Source organism: Bufo gargarizans, chromosome 3, assembly GCF_014858855.1.
Source record: "Bufo gargarizans isolate SCDJY-AF-19 chromosome 3, ASM1485885v1, whole genome shotgun sequence".
NCBI classification, from domain to species: domain Eukaryota; kingdom Metazoa; phylum Chordata; class Amphibia; order Anura; family Bufonidae; genus Bufo; species Bufo gargarizans.
In genome coordinates this window covers 100,255,612-100,273,335 of record NC_058082.1, presented here as the reverse complement: position 1 = coordinate 100,273,335, position 17,724 = coordinate 100,255,612, and the positions used below count along the sequence as shown (strand labels likewise).

Sequence of the window (17,724 nt, the reverse complement as noted above, 5' to 3'; positions counted from 1 at the left end):
TGATGGTGAAGAGTGGGGAAGGAAGCCATGTATTTTACAGTATCACTGTCTTGATAATAGTTAAAATTTGAATTTAGGAGGGCACCTGTCATACTCGGCCGGGTACATAAGTGCCTGATGCTCCCATCATTAATTCATGCTGAGAGTGTCAGCTTGTTACATACCCGGCGGCTTCCGGAGGGCTCACGTGGCCCCCAGGGCATTAAACCCCCAGGAAGTCTCCCTGTGGGGTTTATGGCCAGTCTGCTCCTGTATTATGGTAGCAATTGTGAAACAGGAGACGGACAAAATATGCAACCATATTGTAGATCTGTGCTATTGGACTTGGACAGTGGATACAGATTGTTATTAGGGATTCATGCGGACCTGGGCAGTCACTTGCAGGACTGCAGAGTATCTAGGTTTATGGGAACAAGTCCTGGAAATGTTTCTGTAGGACACCAGGTACAATAATGTGCTAATGTACAATCTGCAAAATGACTTTAACAAAACACAAGGTTCAGACAATAAGAACCTTGGCATGAAACACCTCAGCCTGCTGACTGTAAAAAACAGTAATGCATTTGTATTATAGGCCGTTTTAGGAGTAGTTGTGGTGCCAGGACCAAGCTGAGTAAAAGAGCAACTAAAGATGTGGAAATTAAGGGCATGAAAAGCAAAAATTATCAGTATGCACAAAAGAAAAGGAACAACTGGCGGCATATTGGATAGAAACACATTCTCCAGCTCTTGTCAGGACACATATGTCCATTTATGACACTTGCCTGTCCCTTTATGTAATAATGTCACAGCTAATCACCACTTCAATCTGGGCTCCTAGCAGAGCTCTAATGGAAGCATACTGAGGAGACAGATGAGGGTTTCCTTCCTCCAGAGACTGCTGATGTAGACAGGTAGTAAAGAACGTGGGCAATCACCTTCCATATTTCCATCCCCTGACAGCAGTCACATCTTCTGGCACATCCTTGTTCTTCCAAGTTTCTAAGAAAAAGCCTCCATTACTCTGAGGCGCTATTCATACAAGCTACATAAACATTATTATTATAAGCAATCATGGGGACAATGGAAAAGTAGTGCAGAAATATTACATGGTACAATGTTAGCAACACTGACCGATTTTCACCTATGACACTGGCTGACGTGTTACATGTGCACTTGGCAGCTAAAGGTATCAGCGTTGATCCCATGTTCATATGTGCCAACATAAGCAGAACCAAGAAAAACCGCAATAAGAATGCACATCCCAGGTAGCTAAAATCCAATGGCAATTTAATTTTTTTTAAAACACAAACACATTAAAAACTGTATACAATAAATTAGGTGTCGCCGAGAACAGACAAAAACTCACCGTCCAAAATAAGGAAATTGCATATAAAGTCATCCCGGGCACTTAATTTATTATTATAAGTATACAATTTTTAATGTGTTTGTGTTTTTCTTTTAATAAAATTGGCATTGGATTTTAGCTATCTGGGATGTGCATTCTTATTGTGTTTTTTCTTGGTTCTGTTTATGTTGATTATAGTTTTAAAACCATGTTTAGGGCTCTTTCACACCTGCGTTCTTTTCTTCCGGCATAGAGTTCCGTCGTCGGGGCTCTATGCCGGAAGAATCCTGATCAGTTTTATCCTAATGCATTCTGAATGGAGTGAAATCCGTTCAGGATGCATCAGGATGTCTTCAGTTCCGGAACGGAACGTTTTTTGGCTGGAGAAAATACTGCAGCATGCTGCGCTTTTTGCTCCGGCCAAAAATCCTGAAGACTTGCCGCAAGGCCGGATCCGGAATGAATGCCCATTGAAAGGCATTGATCCGGATCCGGCCTTAAGCTAAACGTCGTTTCGGCGCATTGCCGGATCCGACGTTTAGCTTTTTCTGAATGGTTACCATGGCTGCCAAGACGCTAAAGTCCTGGCAGCCATGGTAAAGTGGAGCGGGGAGCGGGGGAGCAGCATACTTACCGTCCGTGCGGCTCCCGGGGCGCTCCAGAGTGACGTCAGGGCGCCCCACGCACATGGATGACGTGATCGCATGGCACGTCATCCATGCGCATGGGGGGCTCTGACGTCACTCTGGAGCGCCCCGGGAGCCGCGCGGACTGTAAGTATACCGCTCCCCCGCTCCCCGCTCCTACTATGGCAACCAGGACTTTAATAGCGTCCTGGGTGCCATAGTAACACTGAACGCATTTTGAAGACGGATCCGTCTTCAAATGCTTTTAGTACACTTGTGTTTTTCCGGATCCGGCATGTAATTCCGGGAAGTGGAGTGCACGCCGGATCCGGACAACGCAAGTGTGAAAGAGGCCTCACGCTCCATTTCATGGTGAGTGTGCCCCCTCTCTTCAATATTATGTTCATATGTGCCCGCGTTGCTGAGAACAATGATGTTTTATTATATGCAAATGAGCCTCTAGGAGCAACAGCGGCATTACCATTACACCTAGAGGCTCAGCTCTCTCTGCAACTTCCTAACCCTCTGCACTTTGATTGACAGGGCCAGGCATTGTTTTGTTTTCACCACCTGGCCCTGTCAATTGAAGCGCAAAGTGCAAAATTGCTCCTACAGGCTCAGTTGCATATAATAAAACATAATTTTTCTCAGTAATGCAGACACATGTGAACATGGGACCAAGACAGATGCCTTCAGCTGCTAAGCGCACATATAACAGGTCAGCCAGTGTCATAGGGACAGATCTGCTGACAGATGCCCTTTAAAGTGAGAGCTGGTTTTGGGCTGAATACTAGTTTGTTGCTGTGGTACAGTGATAGGGGCAAACTAGTACCCGATAATTATATTTATCAGATGTAAGTTAAAGCCATTGAACTTATAACATGTTGCTTTTAGAGCCTACGGACGTTCCCGCGACAGGTGACAGGAGATCTGTGAGACTGGCAACACGTAGTTTGATCTGACAGGTTTTCCTTGTGGATCAATAGGCCTCTGTGTTGTTTCTGGTAATGGCCACACCCCTTGCCTCAAGGTGTTAAATGTGGTCATTTAACTTTCCTTATTTATTGTTGCTTCTCCCACAATGCTGTGCGGTTTATAGCTTCAGTTTCTATTGTGGATTGCTGGTGTGTGGATCTTGGCGGAGTTCCTGGTGCTTACAGTGCTCCTTTGAAGTTAAGTCTTTCATTTCCCTTTTGGTATTTTGTTTGGGTTCTGTGTGTTGCATTTCCGTGTTATTTGTATTAGGCCTTAAGGAGACTCCTGTTTGTCCTTCCTTTTGGAGGAACAGGTATTTTCGCCCCTGCCATACAAACAATAGAGCTAAGAAATGGGGGTCATTCTAGATAAATGTGGTACAATACCGACTATAAATGAGTAATGGAAGCTCCATAGTACCAGGGTCATATAGGGCTAGATAGGACTCTAGGCATTCCTGTGTATGAACACACCTACCTCTGGGGTCTGTTCATACTGATAGTCAGTCAGGGTTTTGGTTAGGGTTTTACTAGGAGGTGTTCATCTTCCTTCCCTAGTTCTCAGGCCTGATTTCCTCTTCCCCCCCCCCTTCCCTTTTATGCTCGGTGTGGTGTTTCAATCCCACAACAAAGCGTGACAATTTTTATAATACAGAGCTCCAGAGCTTCAGCGTATCAGGAACCCAGTCATGTAACGCTCTTCAACTAAAAATCCTGCTTCCACTAATGCTTCATTCTTTACCAGTATTCTGGCCTGGGCTATGGACAGGATATCACTTAATTTGTGAAGAGGGACAGAACTATTCCTATCTCTGGCGCATGTGCAAAATCCTGAATCCACTGTATCAATTTGCTTAGCTCCGTCTGCTCTATAACCAGCTGTGTGCAGCTCAGACACCATGTTCAATGTGACAGATTCCCTTTAAATATTCTACATTTTTCAAACCAGCACCTGGATATGAATAATTTTGTAATTGCATGTAATTAAAAATATAGTATAACCACTGCCTTTGTTCTTTTGTTAATTTCATCTCGCTGAGGTGGACACACATGCTCAGTTTTATACTCCAGGGGCCACCAGTCATATGTGACAGTTATAGGGAGAGATAACACATCACCTAAGCTGCCCACTTAAAATATCTGTAAACCTAGCAGAGCAATTGGAGCAATGAATGGGGCGATCTCTGGATCCATGTGAGGTACAGGCTGGTTTTACATTTGCTAGAAAGTGATTGTCATGTTCTATATGATGTCTGACTTTCATTTATTTTACATTAATCATGAGATAATCCAGTTAAGTGAATAAAAAATGTAATATTTAATCATTTATTAATAATTATTGTCCACCTGAAACAGAGACAATTTCTCAGAGCACTCATTGTGCTGCTTACAAGCAGTTACAGGATGGTTAATTAGCCTTTTTTTCCATGTGAAAAATATCACAGAATTTCTCATGCTTTTGGTTAGATAGGAAACAACTGGGACAATCACACATTTGGAACCAGCCCCTTGATGTTTGTTTCACACAATGAAATAAGAAAACATCTCCTAAAGCCATCTTGGGAGATGGAAATCTCATTAACACTCCTTTCAAGTTCTAATGAGCATGCATCTAAATATGTGTAGAGCCGTAACAATAATAACTTTATATGAGATTCATTGGCACCAAAAGAGGTAGCATTTATCATAGGTTCCCATCCAAAAGAGGTCACCTTGCCATGGTAGGCGAGCACAAATGATTTTGATAAAAATATATTTGCTAAGTATCTCATTATTTTTTAGCGAGTACAGCATTAGTTCACACAGTATATTATGTGTTTGCAGAGTTCTGTTGCATTGGGTTTAACATTATATGAGATGTTAGCGTAAGAAGTATGGTGGCTTCTCTGAGGACTAAGGCTAGCCATGAATCCTATAGAGATGTCAGATGAACACTGGTTTGGCTCATAGCAATCTCTCCTGACCTCCCATATCCATGCATGCTGGACCCAGCTGAGCGTGCTTGTGTTCTGAATAGAAAGATGAGAGAAGGACGCTCCCAGAGACACCTTTGTCCTGAAGAACCAACTATTCGGCATGTTGAAACCCAAAATGTTTGATCTAGCTCTTCTCTGGCATCAGCATTTGAGGGACAGCCGGGAGGCTCCTCCATACAGATCCAAAAGAATTGTAGGCTACATTCTAATGACTTTTCTTTGAACCAACTAGAATATATGGATCTAGGTATAAGAAGGAGTAGGCTTATAGGAAGGACAGGTATTTTTCATACAAGATTAGCACTCAGAAGCTCCATTATGCATTATGTTGAAATTGACTGCAGTCAACCATAAGCATGGGCGTGTGACACAAGTATTTGTATAGGCATGGCAAAAGGTGTGATCTACAATAGGAGAAGAGTTGGTCTCAATTCACCAGCACTGGCCTTCATTAGCACAGCCTTCTCTATGGAAGGGATAGGCAGAGGTTGGTGATGTCATTCCCCTGTATTTGCCCAGGAAGAGTGCCATGCCACAGTGAAAGCTGCTGTTTTGCTGGATCAGTGTACAATCTCTTTTCTGCACGTGAAACTATATATACAACATGTGGCGTAAAGTACAGTCTCATCCTTGAAGACCCCACCAATTTTGAGAGTAGGAGTCCTGTGTCCCCACCTGGATGGAGTGGCAGGTTGAGCATGTTTCCTGCTACTCTATTCATTCTCTAGGAGTCTGCTGGAAATATCAGAGAACAGCACTCAGCTATTTATGCAGTTTTTGTTCAGGCAGGAGAGGACAATACTGTTTTAAACAAACACCATTCAGGGCTGTGTTGCTGTAGAAGGGGGGGGGGGGGGGCAGCATTCCGGAAGACAGAGGTTGGGCAACCTCCACAATCTTAATTTAAAACAGACAATATAAGCTTGAAAACAGGACCAAGATTGTGACACTAGCAGTAATACATAGCTAGTTATATCTCCATGTAGCTAACTAGTCTAGTGAGAGTTGCATATACCTGCAGCTTTCACTCCTTAAACAACCACTTACTTACCACTGCGATCTTGACCTTATTAAAAAGCTTTGATTGTCTGCTTTCAAACAAGACCAGGCTCATATATGTAGCAGCTACCCAGCCTAAAATATTAGGGCCCCCTCTTCAGCTAGCTGTGATCTCAGGGAGCCTGGAGGAGGAGAGGGGCAGTAGGGAAGTGCTGACAGTCTGCATGGAGGGCAAAGAGACACAGATCTTGCTATCTTCCTCTGTAACTGTACGTGACCCCAGGGGGAAGGTAACATAGACTTATGTTCATGTTATCTATCCCCTCTCCCCATCAATCAGACAGCATACTTTCTCATAATTTCTCTCTGTTGATACGGGCATGGAAACGATACATGTCTCGTTTTCATGTTTACGACCACCCTACAATACATCAGCGTGGTTGTGCTTGCATGCTCTAAAAAAGCACCAGTTTATGTGAGTTCCCACGGTGCCAATCACCAGAAATGCCAGCATTTTTTGCTATAGTGTGAAAGCACGAGCACCATTAATTGATTGCAGGGTGGTTGTAACCATGGAAACAAGCATAGAAACATAGAAACATAGAATGTGTCGGCAGATAAGAACCATTTGGCCCATCTAGTCTGCCCAATATACTAAATACTATGGATAGCCCCTGGCCCTATCTTATATGAAGGATGGCCTTATGCCTAGTGTGTATAATTTGATGGAAAAATGAATCCAGACAGCAAAGGAAGCAATATGGACAATCACAATACATTAGTTTGTGCCTTGTATTAACTTTCTCTACATGATAAATACCACTTGCTGAAGTGACACAACCCCTTTAAGTAACCCTATTTCCTCCACTTTCCAAATCCTTACAAAAACCACTTTAAGGCTAAAATGTGTTGCATCACTAAGGGGTTAAACTGCACTTCAGTCACCTGAGTTGAGCACCAACTTTACGTGAGACATAAATTTATAATTTACAATAAAAAAGTTACATTTTCAGGAGGGTTTTTTCCAATTTTGATGTGGCCGTTGGGGAGATAAAGGTACCTTGTGTCAATGAACATTGTGTGTGATCTGCAGGCGGCATGTTATAGAGCAGAAGGAGCTTAGAAGATCAACGTACAGATTTGTATGAATGGATTCAGCATAAGGGTCCATTCACACGTCCTGTTTTTTTTCATCCTGAAAAACGGTCCGTTTTTTGCGGATCCGTTGTTCCTGAAAATGTTTCCGTATGTCATCCGTTTTTTGCGGATCCGCAAAAAACGGACACATGTATACATTTCAATAATCAAATAAAGTTGTTTGGATTTCTTTGAAAAAAAATTGAAAAAAAAAAATAATAAAAAAAAAAATTGTTATGTGTTTCCAGGAACGGAATCCGCAAAAAACGGATGACATACGAAATGACATCCGAATGTCATCCGTTTTTTGCGGATCCATTGACTTTGTATTGTACCAGGATCCGATTTTTCAGGACAAGAATAGGACATGTTTTATATTTAAACGGACATGCGGAACGGAACAACGGAAACGGACAGCACACATTGTGCTGTCCGATTTTTTCCAGGACCCATTGAAAATGAATGGGTCCAGATCTGGTCCTGATCTGTTCCTGAAAAAACGAAACAGATCAGGAAAGAAAAAACGGACGTGTGAATGGACCCTAACTTGAATTTTTTTATTTAACCCTCTGCTCATTGTGGGCTTAGGAGTCATGTGGGCGGCCGTACGCAAAATAGACTGCCTGTGCAAAGTGACAGGTTACCTTGAAGCTAAAACCTAGACAGCCCTGCATTGCAGCTATATACTGTATTTAAACATGAGATATAATTGTTCGATGTGCATGCCTTTATACATTTATTGGACATAAAACATTTATAATCTCTTATGAACAATACATGTATGCTACAGTATTACATCATTTTGCACTCCAAAAACATTTCCAGCATACAGAACAGGAAAAATATTGCTGTCTCTAATCTGATGTATAATTAACAATTCAGGCTCACAGAAATATTACCTGCCGGCAAAATAAAGTAGATCTTTGCAGAAAATTATTAACAGAAAGCAGCTACTATAGCACTTTGGCCCTGATTTATCAAGACCGTCATGTGCTATGCCAGTCTTGATAGGGGCTGCACCGCCAGAGGCATTTCATTCATGATGAGGTGCAGACCTCATCATAAATGAAATGCCTCCTACGCAGCCCTGGTCCCAGACAGAAATTTACTCCAGATCATAGCTGGCATAGATTTCAGTCATCGTTTATGCCAGTTTTTGGCTTAAATGATTATAAATGTGCCTAGGCCTACAGCCCTACCCACATTCCATCCTCTTCATGCCCCCTTTTTGAGAACTGGGAAGGGCAGAGTAAAAACACTAGTTGTGTCTTGATTTCATGTGTCTCAACGGTGTTTAAAAGTCAACTGCATTTTTCAACTTTTTTACACCACAAACATGGTAGAAGAGAATGAGAAATGTCCCCCTTATTTCTTTGATAGCTCTAAATGCACTTCAGATGTTGTAGTATTGCACTGTGAATATTTGCCTGTGAAGGGGTTAATGGCAGCTTAGCAGGCAAGCACTGTGGTGAGTCAGAGGCTGGGGTTATGTTTGAGGCATCCCCATGCTGTCCAGCAACTTTTTGTGTAAGGCAAGTACAAGTCAAACCTGCTTGGTAGTTAGCTAGCAAGTAGAGGTGAGTCAATTGGTAAGCCATGTGCACCTCTCATGAGCCAAAAAGATCCTTGGTAATATCTGACACCCCTTTATGGACACATAGAGTGCCTAAAGCTGTGTAGCTTAAGTGACAGGAACTGCTCTGCCATGTGAGTGTACAAAATGTTAGTTGGTGACCTGGATTCTCATCTAAAATCGGATTTCCAGTGTAAATACATAATTAATACAAAATGTAGTGTAAAGTTTACAGTAATTAATCTAGGCTTAGCATTTTTCTGCCCCTGGTTTACAACTCATTATACGCATCTATAGGCATCTGTAGCATGCTCAGTTTTCCAAACCCCTTCCACATGTATTGGCTGTAATTGCTGCAGATTTGTGGTGGGAAATCTGCATCGAAAATCTGCTGAAAACCCAAAAACTCACCCTAACTGGAGTTTTCTAAAATTGTATCTGATTTGGGCAGCCATTTATGGTCTAAACTAGGAATGCACAACCTTTTTTAGTCTGAGGGCCTTGTTTTCAGATTGTATCACTCACAAGGGCTGCACTATAAGTTAGAGTGTTAATCCGATTTTAGACATTTACAGTATGTGAGGGTTCCTCAGAAAAAGGAAATCCAACATCCAAAATGAATTAAGGAAATTCTCAAGATAGGCCAACAGTATTTAATTAGTGGAGGTCCGACACCCCGTACCTCTGATGATCAACTATTCTGCAGCACAAGTCTGTGCCAAAACTAGACGGCTCTATCCACTGGTTACCTCACTACTGCTCCCATTCCCTACAATCTGACTACTGACGCCAAAGATACTGCAAAACAGCAGGTCAGCAGTGGTCTGATGCCCTGCATCCTCGCTGGTCCGCTGCTCTACAGTAGCTTTGACTCTTCAGATAGTGGATAGGGCATCACTTATAAAATCCTTGAATACTCCTTTAAGAAAATCACAAGCTGAATGTTTAGCAACTTTCATAAACTACAATAGATAGACCTGTGAAGGTTCTCATTTATCCAGGTCATGGTATATATCTGTAAAGAATAAATCAAGGCAACTGGACGTACTGTAGATTTCTTGAAAACGTTTCACTCGTTCTTCCAACGAGCTTTCTCAATTCTGAGTGATTGTACAAAAATTTTTTAGACATTTTTATTCCCAGAATTTTTTCCCAGAATTTTTTGTACAATCACTCAGAATTGAGAAAGCTCGTTGGAAGAACGAGTGAAACGTTTTCAAGAAATCTACAGTACGTCCAGTTGCCTTGATTTATTCTTTACAGATATATACAATAGATAGACATAATCGTATGCAGCTACCTCTCCACCTTTTTTTTTCCCTCTTAGGAGTGGAGTGTTTTCATTGTCCGATTTACATACAAGGCCTTTATCTTCAGAGCTGCATTCTTTCTGGGCAGCCTCTGGACCGGCATTAATATTCTAAATGATATCAAAAGGCTTGTTATGTAGAGGCAACTGTACTCAGAAATATGATGCCACACCGTGCATCTTGCAACTCAGCTCCGTGCAAGTCTGTGGAAAAGTGTGGCTGTACTCAACACAACCCATGGATAGGAGTGGAAAAAAACTGTATGCACATTATACTAAACAATTCTACTGTGTCCACCACATTATATCTATATCCTTGTAGCTACTGGAAATGTATTGTTCCAGTGCCAGTGGTAGAGTCACTATATGCTCCTAAACTCCAAACATTTGATTTATTGTATACCTATGTTACACAAAAAACTAGAGAATGTTCTGGCACTGAATAAATTACAGTATCAATAGTACTTGCCAGCAAAAGGGTTGTTCTGTGTCTTATTAGGGCATGCAAACATCATAAAGGGGATCCAGTGCCAGGGGCGTAGCTAGAAATGCATGGGCCCCATAGCAAAAAAAATTTATGGGCCCCCCCCCATAACAGTGTCCCTGATAGTGACTGACCCCGGCAACTATTGTAAGACGGACGCCGCGTTCCTTATGTAAGTGAGCTTAAAGGGAATCTGTCACCAAAAAATCGCTTATTAAGCTGTAAATAGTACCTTATAGTGCTGCATAGTAGTTTCCTAATGCACTTTTTCTTCGTTTAGCCGCATCTAGCCTCCTTGAGAAATCAATGTTTTATTCAGTCGCTGCCCTGTGCTTCAAGTCAGATTTGAAGTCAAGAGGGCAGCGGCCTAGGCGTCTCCAATCCTGCTATCCCCGCCTCCCGCCGCCTTTATTGACACACCGGATCTCAGTCCCGGGACCGCGCTCCCAGCCCGCATGCGCAGTAAAGGGCTGCTGTAGCCTGTAGCGCGATCCCGGCTCCGGCTCGTACACTCAGCCGGCTTCAGTTTCGCTACTACGCATGCGCCCGCCAGCCTTACATACTAGCGGAGTTACAGAAGATGCCGGGCACATGCTTCAGAAACTGAAGCCGGCTGAGTGTACGAGCCGGAGCCGGGATCGCGCTACAGGCTACAGCAGCCCTTTACTGCGCATGCGGGCTGGGAGAGCGGCACCAGCACTGAGATCCGGCGTGTCAATAAAGGCGGCGGGAGGCTGGGAGAGCAGCATTGGAGACACCTAGGCCGCTGCCCCCTTGATTTCAAACCTGACTTGAAGCACGGGGCAGCGACTGAATAAAACATTGATTTCTCAAAGAGGCTAAATGCGGCTAAACGAATAAAAAAGTGCATTAGGAAACTACTATGCAGCACTATAAGGTACTACATACTAGTACATACTTTGCACAAGTTTATTATTTACAACTTAAAGGGAACCTGTCACCAAAAAAATCGCTTATTAAGCTGTTAATAGTATTAACAGCTTAATAAGCGATTTCTTTGGTGACAGGTTCTTTTTAAGTTGTAAATAATAAACTTGTGCAAAGTATGTACTAGTATGTATACTACTATCTAATAATCCTTATCTATCACTTGACACTTCACTAACTTACTGGGGAGTCGGGGACAGTCAGGACTCCTCTCCACTCCAGACTTTTTCTTTTTACTGTGGCAGACTGCTGGCAGTGCAGAAAAGAAGATCATCAGAATCCATTCACTTCTGGCCTACTGGGCATGGGCAGTTAGGCACACTGGGCACGGGCGGGCAGGCAGGCTCCCACTCTTCACATTCAAAATAGGCAGCCGGCGGCAGCGTGACGTCACTCACTCCGTCACGCCGCACGCGCATGCTCCTCCCACTTTAGAAGCAGGCGGAGCAGGTGCGTGACGTCGGAGTGAGTGACGTTACGACGCCGGCCGCCGGGAGACTGAGACAAGGAGGCGGAGCACATGACCTGACTACTCCTTGGCTTCCCAATCCCCAGCCAGGCCCGAGCCGCGGACCGCCCGCCCGCCCACGCCCCGCCCACTACACTGGGCGGGCAGGCGGGCCTGGCTGCCAGTGCCTGTGTGTGTGTGTGTTAATAAAATAAAAAAATAAAAAAAAATGCGGTCCGGACGGGCCCCCAGTGGCGTAGGGCCCCATAGCCACTGCTATGGTTGCTATGGCGATCCCTACGCCACTGTCCAGTGCTCTTGACCTCCATCCCCGGCAACGAGTGGGCACTGCTTTGAAGGACTCAGAATATGTATTAAATGGTGGACCTTTCAGAATAGGTGCTGTGTATAGGGTCATAGCTATAGGGAGTGCAGAGGAACAATTGCACCTGGTCCTGTTACTTCAGGACGACCAAAGGTCACTTAAGAGGACACCAGTATTATAAATGGCGTGTGGTAGTTGGAGGACTTGTTAAAGGTTTTTTATTGAGGCACTAGAACTTTAAGTTACACTTCTTTTCATGCAGCTTCCTATGTTGATACCAGCTGTTTTTCAGGGGTAATATCTGCACAAAGATTTTATAATATCGTTATGTTTACACCTATAATTCAATTTCTGCCCCAAAAGAAAAAAAGATTGCGACTTGCGCTAAGGCTATGCAACTAATGTGTGTATACAATAAAGTACCTATGTAGTAATTATAACATTTATTGGACATTTACCAGCTTGTTGGATCTGGTACAAGAAGTGGCCTGAGGGGGTTCCTCCTCTCATAAATTTATTTTTGTGATAGTGAAGCTCATTAGAATCAAGAACATTAGGCTTTGCCAGTAGAGACATTATTTGCAAGGTACCTGAAAGTGAGTTTTTGGGGAGAATGCCAGAATAATAATAATATGAACCAAATGTTATCTCATGTGAAGTCAACTTCCTCTTCACACTCTCCTTCCCAATCTTTACAATTATATTGACTTTTTGAAGTGCAAAATTATGGTTCTTAGAAAATGGATAGAGATATTAAAAGTTCAAAGGGAAAACGCATTTTCCATCTATAAATGATGTTAATATACATATTTTTATTAGTAGTAAGAGTATTTAACATTTAGACCATTAAGTAGTATGTAACATTAAAACCACCCACCAAAAATATGTAGGTCTCTTATGCCACCAAAACAGCTCTTTACAAAACCTCTAAAGATGTCCTGTGGCACCAAGATGTCAACAGTAGATCCTTGAGGTCCTGCAGGTTGCATTGTGGGGCCTTCAAGAATCAGACTTGTTGTCCCAGCATATCCCACAGATAGGAGATTGGACTGAGATCTGGACAATGTGGAGCATAAGTCAACTATTGAAACACTTTGTCATATTCCTCAAATTATTCCTGAACATTTTTGGCAGTGTTTTCTGAAGACTCCACTGCCATTAGGGAATACTGTTGCCGTAAAGAAGTGTTTAGGTAGGTGGTACATGCCAAAGTAACATCCACATGAATGCCAGAACCCGAAGTTTCTCAGAAGAACATTGCCCAGAGCATCACATTGCCTACAATGGTGTATTTGTGACTTTTCTACGCCAAAATAAGTCATAACGGGAATAATATATTTCACCCTATGTGTTTTGACACACTTTCTATCATAATGTGCTTTAACTTTTAATTTGTCCAACAATGTCTCTTCCATGGGATCAGACCAGAGGTTTGGCATTTAATCCCTAAGTGCCTGGCCCATGACCCTGCCATTGGTTCACTGATTGTTCTTGTTTGGACCACCATTGTAAGTACTAGGCACAGATGGTCTGACCCAGTCATCTAGTCATCTCAGTTTGACTCTGACCAAAGTATTATTCTCTTATGGAAGATAGAATACATGTCAGATGTCTCCTGTAAGATTTCAGGAAATTTGACTGTTTTAGCAAGCGCTAAGTTAAAATCCATTTTGCTTTGAGAAGAAAGAGAATGCTATAGGATTGGGAAACATTATTTCTGCTTCAAAATAAAAATGGAATAAAATGTAAACGAGTACAACTGATTTCTTATACTTCACCCTCTATATCTGTCCATATATTACAGTATGAGGGATCTCTGAGGGCAACAGGATGGGGCATATTGAAACACAACAGCCTGATCCCCTGACATCTGCCATTGGGGGAATGTTGGGAGGCATCAATACACATTAGATAGAAGGCTGTTCCTGTTTTAGTTGGTAGGTTTGGTTGACATTAATCTATTGTGTATGGCCAGTTTAAGGGTAATGTTTCAACAGAAAATCGCCCATTGTTTAATTTTTTATGATAGATAGATAGATAGATAGAATTTTTGGCCTAATAATAAGTCATGATTTCTTGTTCTGTACAGGTAACTTTTCAATAGATATATTATCATCACAGGCAGGATTACAATGACAGATATCATCTTTGTATAGATAACACAGGATCCACCATTCACAATATGTGATATCACAGTTTATCTGCCCCTTCCTGACCTCTGCACAGGTCATAGAGCATGGCTAGAAAACTTTCCTATAGAAGTCAATGGGGTCAGCTCCTGTTCATTGTGTCCCTTATGGCTGACATAATTTAGGCCTAGGGGCCAGTGTGAAAACTACAGGATTTTATCTTTTTTTTTTTTTTTTTTTTTTTATATAGTGACCTGGAAAAATCCCCAACATTCCAAAAAAGTTAAATATAAATCTTGATTTAAACAATAGGTCATTTTCTGATGACACATTCCCTTTAACCCATTCTAGACCTCCACCATACATGTACGGTGGAAGTAGAGCCTTTAAAGTTGGCGTTTGTTCCAGAGCAGAGCGGGAACCATAGCTGTCAGGTTTCTGTTGTATCATTAGCCCGAGGCTAATGTCTGTGATTGGCAATAACACAGATCACAGACATTTACTCCCAGATGTCGTGGTCAATTGTGTCAACTACATTTGAGGTGGATTTTCCCAGAAGCCCTGAGCTACCGAGGCCCAAATGGCTTGACCTGTGTGGCGATCAGGAGCAGCCGTTTGATAACTGTGATAGCCTCAGTCCCTCTGAAGGATCTGAGGTTATCACAGCAGTAGTTCCTATGGAGGCTTGCAGGTGGCAGGGCTACATAGGAACAAAGCACAACTCCCATAGACTACAATGGTAATTTTCTGCAGTCTATGGGACAAGAGCTTGTTAAAGTCTCCTAAGGGGACTTAAAATATGTGCAGAAAACGTAAAAAGCTGTTTTGGAAAAAAAGTAAACATTCAAATCACCCTCTTTTCCCCATAATAATAAACAATAAAAAAAAATATAATTTTAATTTGCGTCCCAAAATGCCTGTACTATTAAAATATACATTTATTTATCCCTGTACGGGGAATACCATAATGGGAAAAAAAATCTAAAAGCCCTGATGTTGGTATGTGAATGGAAAAATAAAAATAAACGTTATTGCTCTGGGAATGCATGGAGTAAAAAACGAAAAAGGTAAAAACGGAAAATTCAAGGGTCTTGAAGGAGTTAAGAGGCTATATAAATAGAACTCACTGTACCTCATCATTCATTAAACCTGTTGTATGGACAAGGTGTATAAACATTTACAGCTATGATCAGTGAGTGCCGCTTAGTAGTCTGATATCCACATCTTGTCTCATCAGAGTCTTAGACTGCTAGGCTGTCCATCTCTAATGCTTTACCCTGCAGCTCTGCTTCAGGGTGGCTGAGTGTACAGTAGATGTACAGTATAAGCATAGATTTACAAGGAAGTAAACATAGGAGAATCAATTTTTAATACAGCAAATGCTGAATGATTGTCCATTACTGCAGAAATAACTTATAACTTCCCCACCATCGATATAATAAGATAAATAGATCTCACAAAGAAGAAATCTAATGTGAAGCAGTTGTATGTGATTGGGGGGGGGGGGGGGGAATTTGTGCAGCACAGCTCCTTTCACTTAAAAGAAGGGCGTTCCCATTTTATAAAGAGATGTCATATTGAAGTGAATAGGGGCAGTGGCAATTCCCTGCACAGCTAGTGACTAGGGAGAAGTTAGGAGATGCAGTGGTAAACCGGCAGGGCGTCTGCTTTACTCTAAGTATCATGGGGGTCCCAGAAGCCAGACCCCCACCAATCATAAACTGATGGCACTCACTTTATAAGATTGAACGAACCCTCTACATGGATCTGAGTTGCAATGCCAGAATACAGACAAGGGTGGCGATGTTCTGGAGCAAAAACATTTTTTATTTTTTTTTGTAGTGTCAATCAACACCTTTCAACTACTTTAAATGCACATTTTCATGTGGATAATTGACTTTTTTTTATTTTTTTTTATCATACTATTTTCCTGCATCTTAAACAAGCAAACCAGCAATCCTGAGGCACACAATGCAGGTAGTCAACCATATATGAATAACTTTATGTCATGCTATTTACCATAGTCACCAGTCATTCATCACACTGACATCATCAATAGTACATTCCGCACACTATAGGTGCAGCAGAGCTGAATTTGTCAAAGGCTCCCTAGAACACTGAATATAGCAAAACATAGCAAATAAACCCAGCAAAAGACACATGATAGACTCAGCTCTGCTACATCTAGTGCCTGCCAGTTTGAACAATTAGAGAGGCTTGTGTGGATAGGAAGTGCCTATGAACCAATTCCAGTGGATAGTGAATGGTATAGAATCAGATGTGATGTTAATTACAATGTATCTAATTATAATATTCTCCATACATGCTCAGTGCCATTGTAATGCTCTCCTAACATATCCTTAAACTATTAACCGTTTGCATCCTGCAGCAAATCTGAAGCCCTAACCTTGGGCATACAGCTCAGGACGTGCCCTCAATGAGCATCAATAGCAGTGGCATCCCCTCTCTTTATAATCATTGCCCTAGCATGGCACCCCCATCCCCAAGGCACAGCTGCACAACACGCCACATAGTGCGCCCGACCAACCCAGCAGGATCTAATTACAGTTTGGAGTTGGCATGTGACCTTTCTAGTGCTGTACCCCCTCACTCCTCCGCTGGCACCATCCCCCCTGCATCCTCCTCATCCAGCGTCTTCTTCTTCTTCTTCGCACTTTTCTTCCTCTATCACTCTCCCACTTTCCAGACATCTCCCTCATCTCCCTCACTTTATTTCACAGTTTCCTCCATGGCTCGGTCTGTTCTTTCCTCCCATCTCTCCTGCACACATTGCTGGTCTTTTTATAGATGTGACCCCCACCATCCTATTCTAGAAGCCTGCCCCCATGTCTCCTTGACAGAGTGAAGAAAGCCTCACCTGCTCTGCTGCTTCTGGGTCCAGATGTGGCTCCAGAAATGGTACTGTGAACTGGATCTTTCTGGGACTGTTGGGTTCCATGCTGCTGTGGTCTCAGCGTCAGTCAGTTCTCTGTAGGGTTCTGCTGCTGCTCAGCTTCTGCTTTCTGAGGTTACAAGGATTTTGCCAGCCCCTTATCTCCTCCTGTCTTCACTCTCAGAGCAGAGAGGAGGATTGGATGAATATAAGCAGGCAGTATTCCCCCAGCCCCCCTCCCCTCTGTGCACAGACCGTCATACGTTCACATGCATCCCGAGTAGCTTCCAACACTATGCACGTATCTCCAGTGTGTATCACAGTCCTGGGAATATTGTGTCCTTACCTATCGGCTAAAAGGACATTCAAAGTTTCCGGTATTTCCGCCTGCCATAACACACTTCTTTTTCCAGTCGTCATGTTCCACTTGTCTAATGGCTTTCCTTTCTGCACTTCTCAAGCCCTTTTTGCTCTAGCTGATTGAGGTTTCCGTCTTTTTTTTTTCAGTTTTCCCATACAAGTCTCTTTTGCTCACTACTGACGGTAATATCACCAGGTTGGGATCACGATGACGGG

At 42.5% G+C, this 17,724-nt stretch overlaps 1 protein-coding gene across 1 annotated transcript in view; it reads right to left on the bottom strand.

The window, feature by feature from the left end:
• The window catches only part of PPP1R1A (protein phosphatase 1 regulatory inhibitor subunit 1A), a 247,717-nt gene extending 230,299 nt beyond the window's left edge, over window positions 1-17,418 (bottom strand). Inside the window, exon 1 of the mRNA XM_044286654.1 lies at window positions 17,134-17,418. Coding sequence (XP_044142589.1) covers window positions 17,134-17,214 — 81 coding nt within the window. The 5' untranslated portion in view covers window positions 17,215-17,418. The remainder of the gene's footprint in view (window positions 1-17,133) is intronic.
• Window positions 17,419-17,724: the final 306 nt, after the last annotated feature.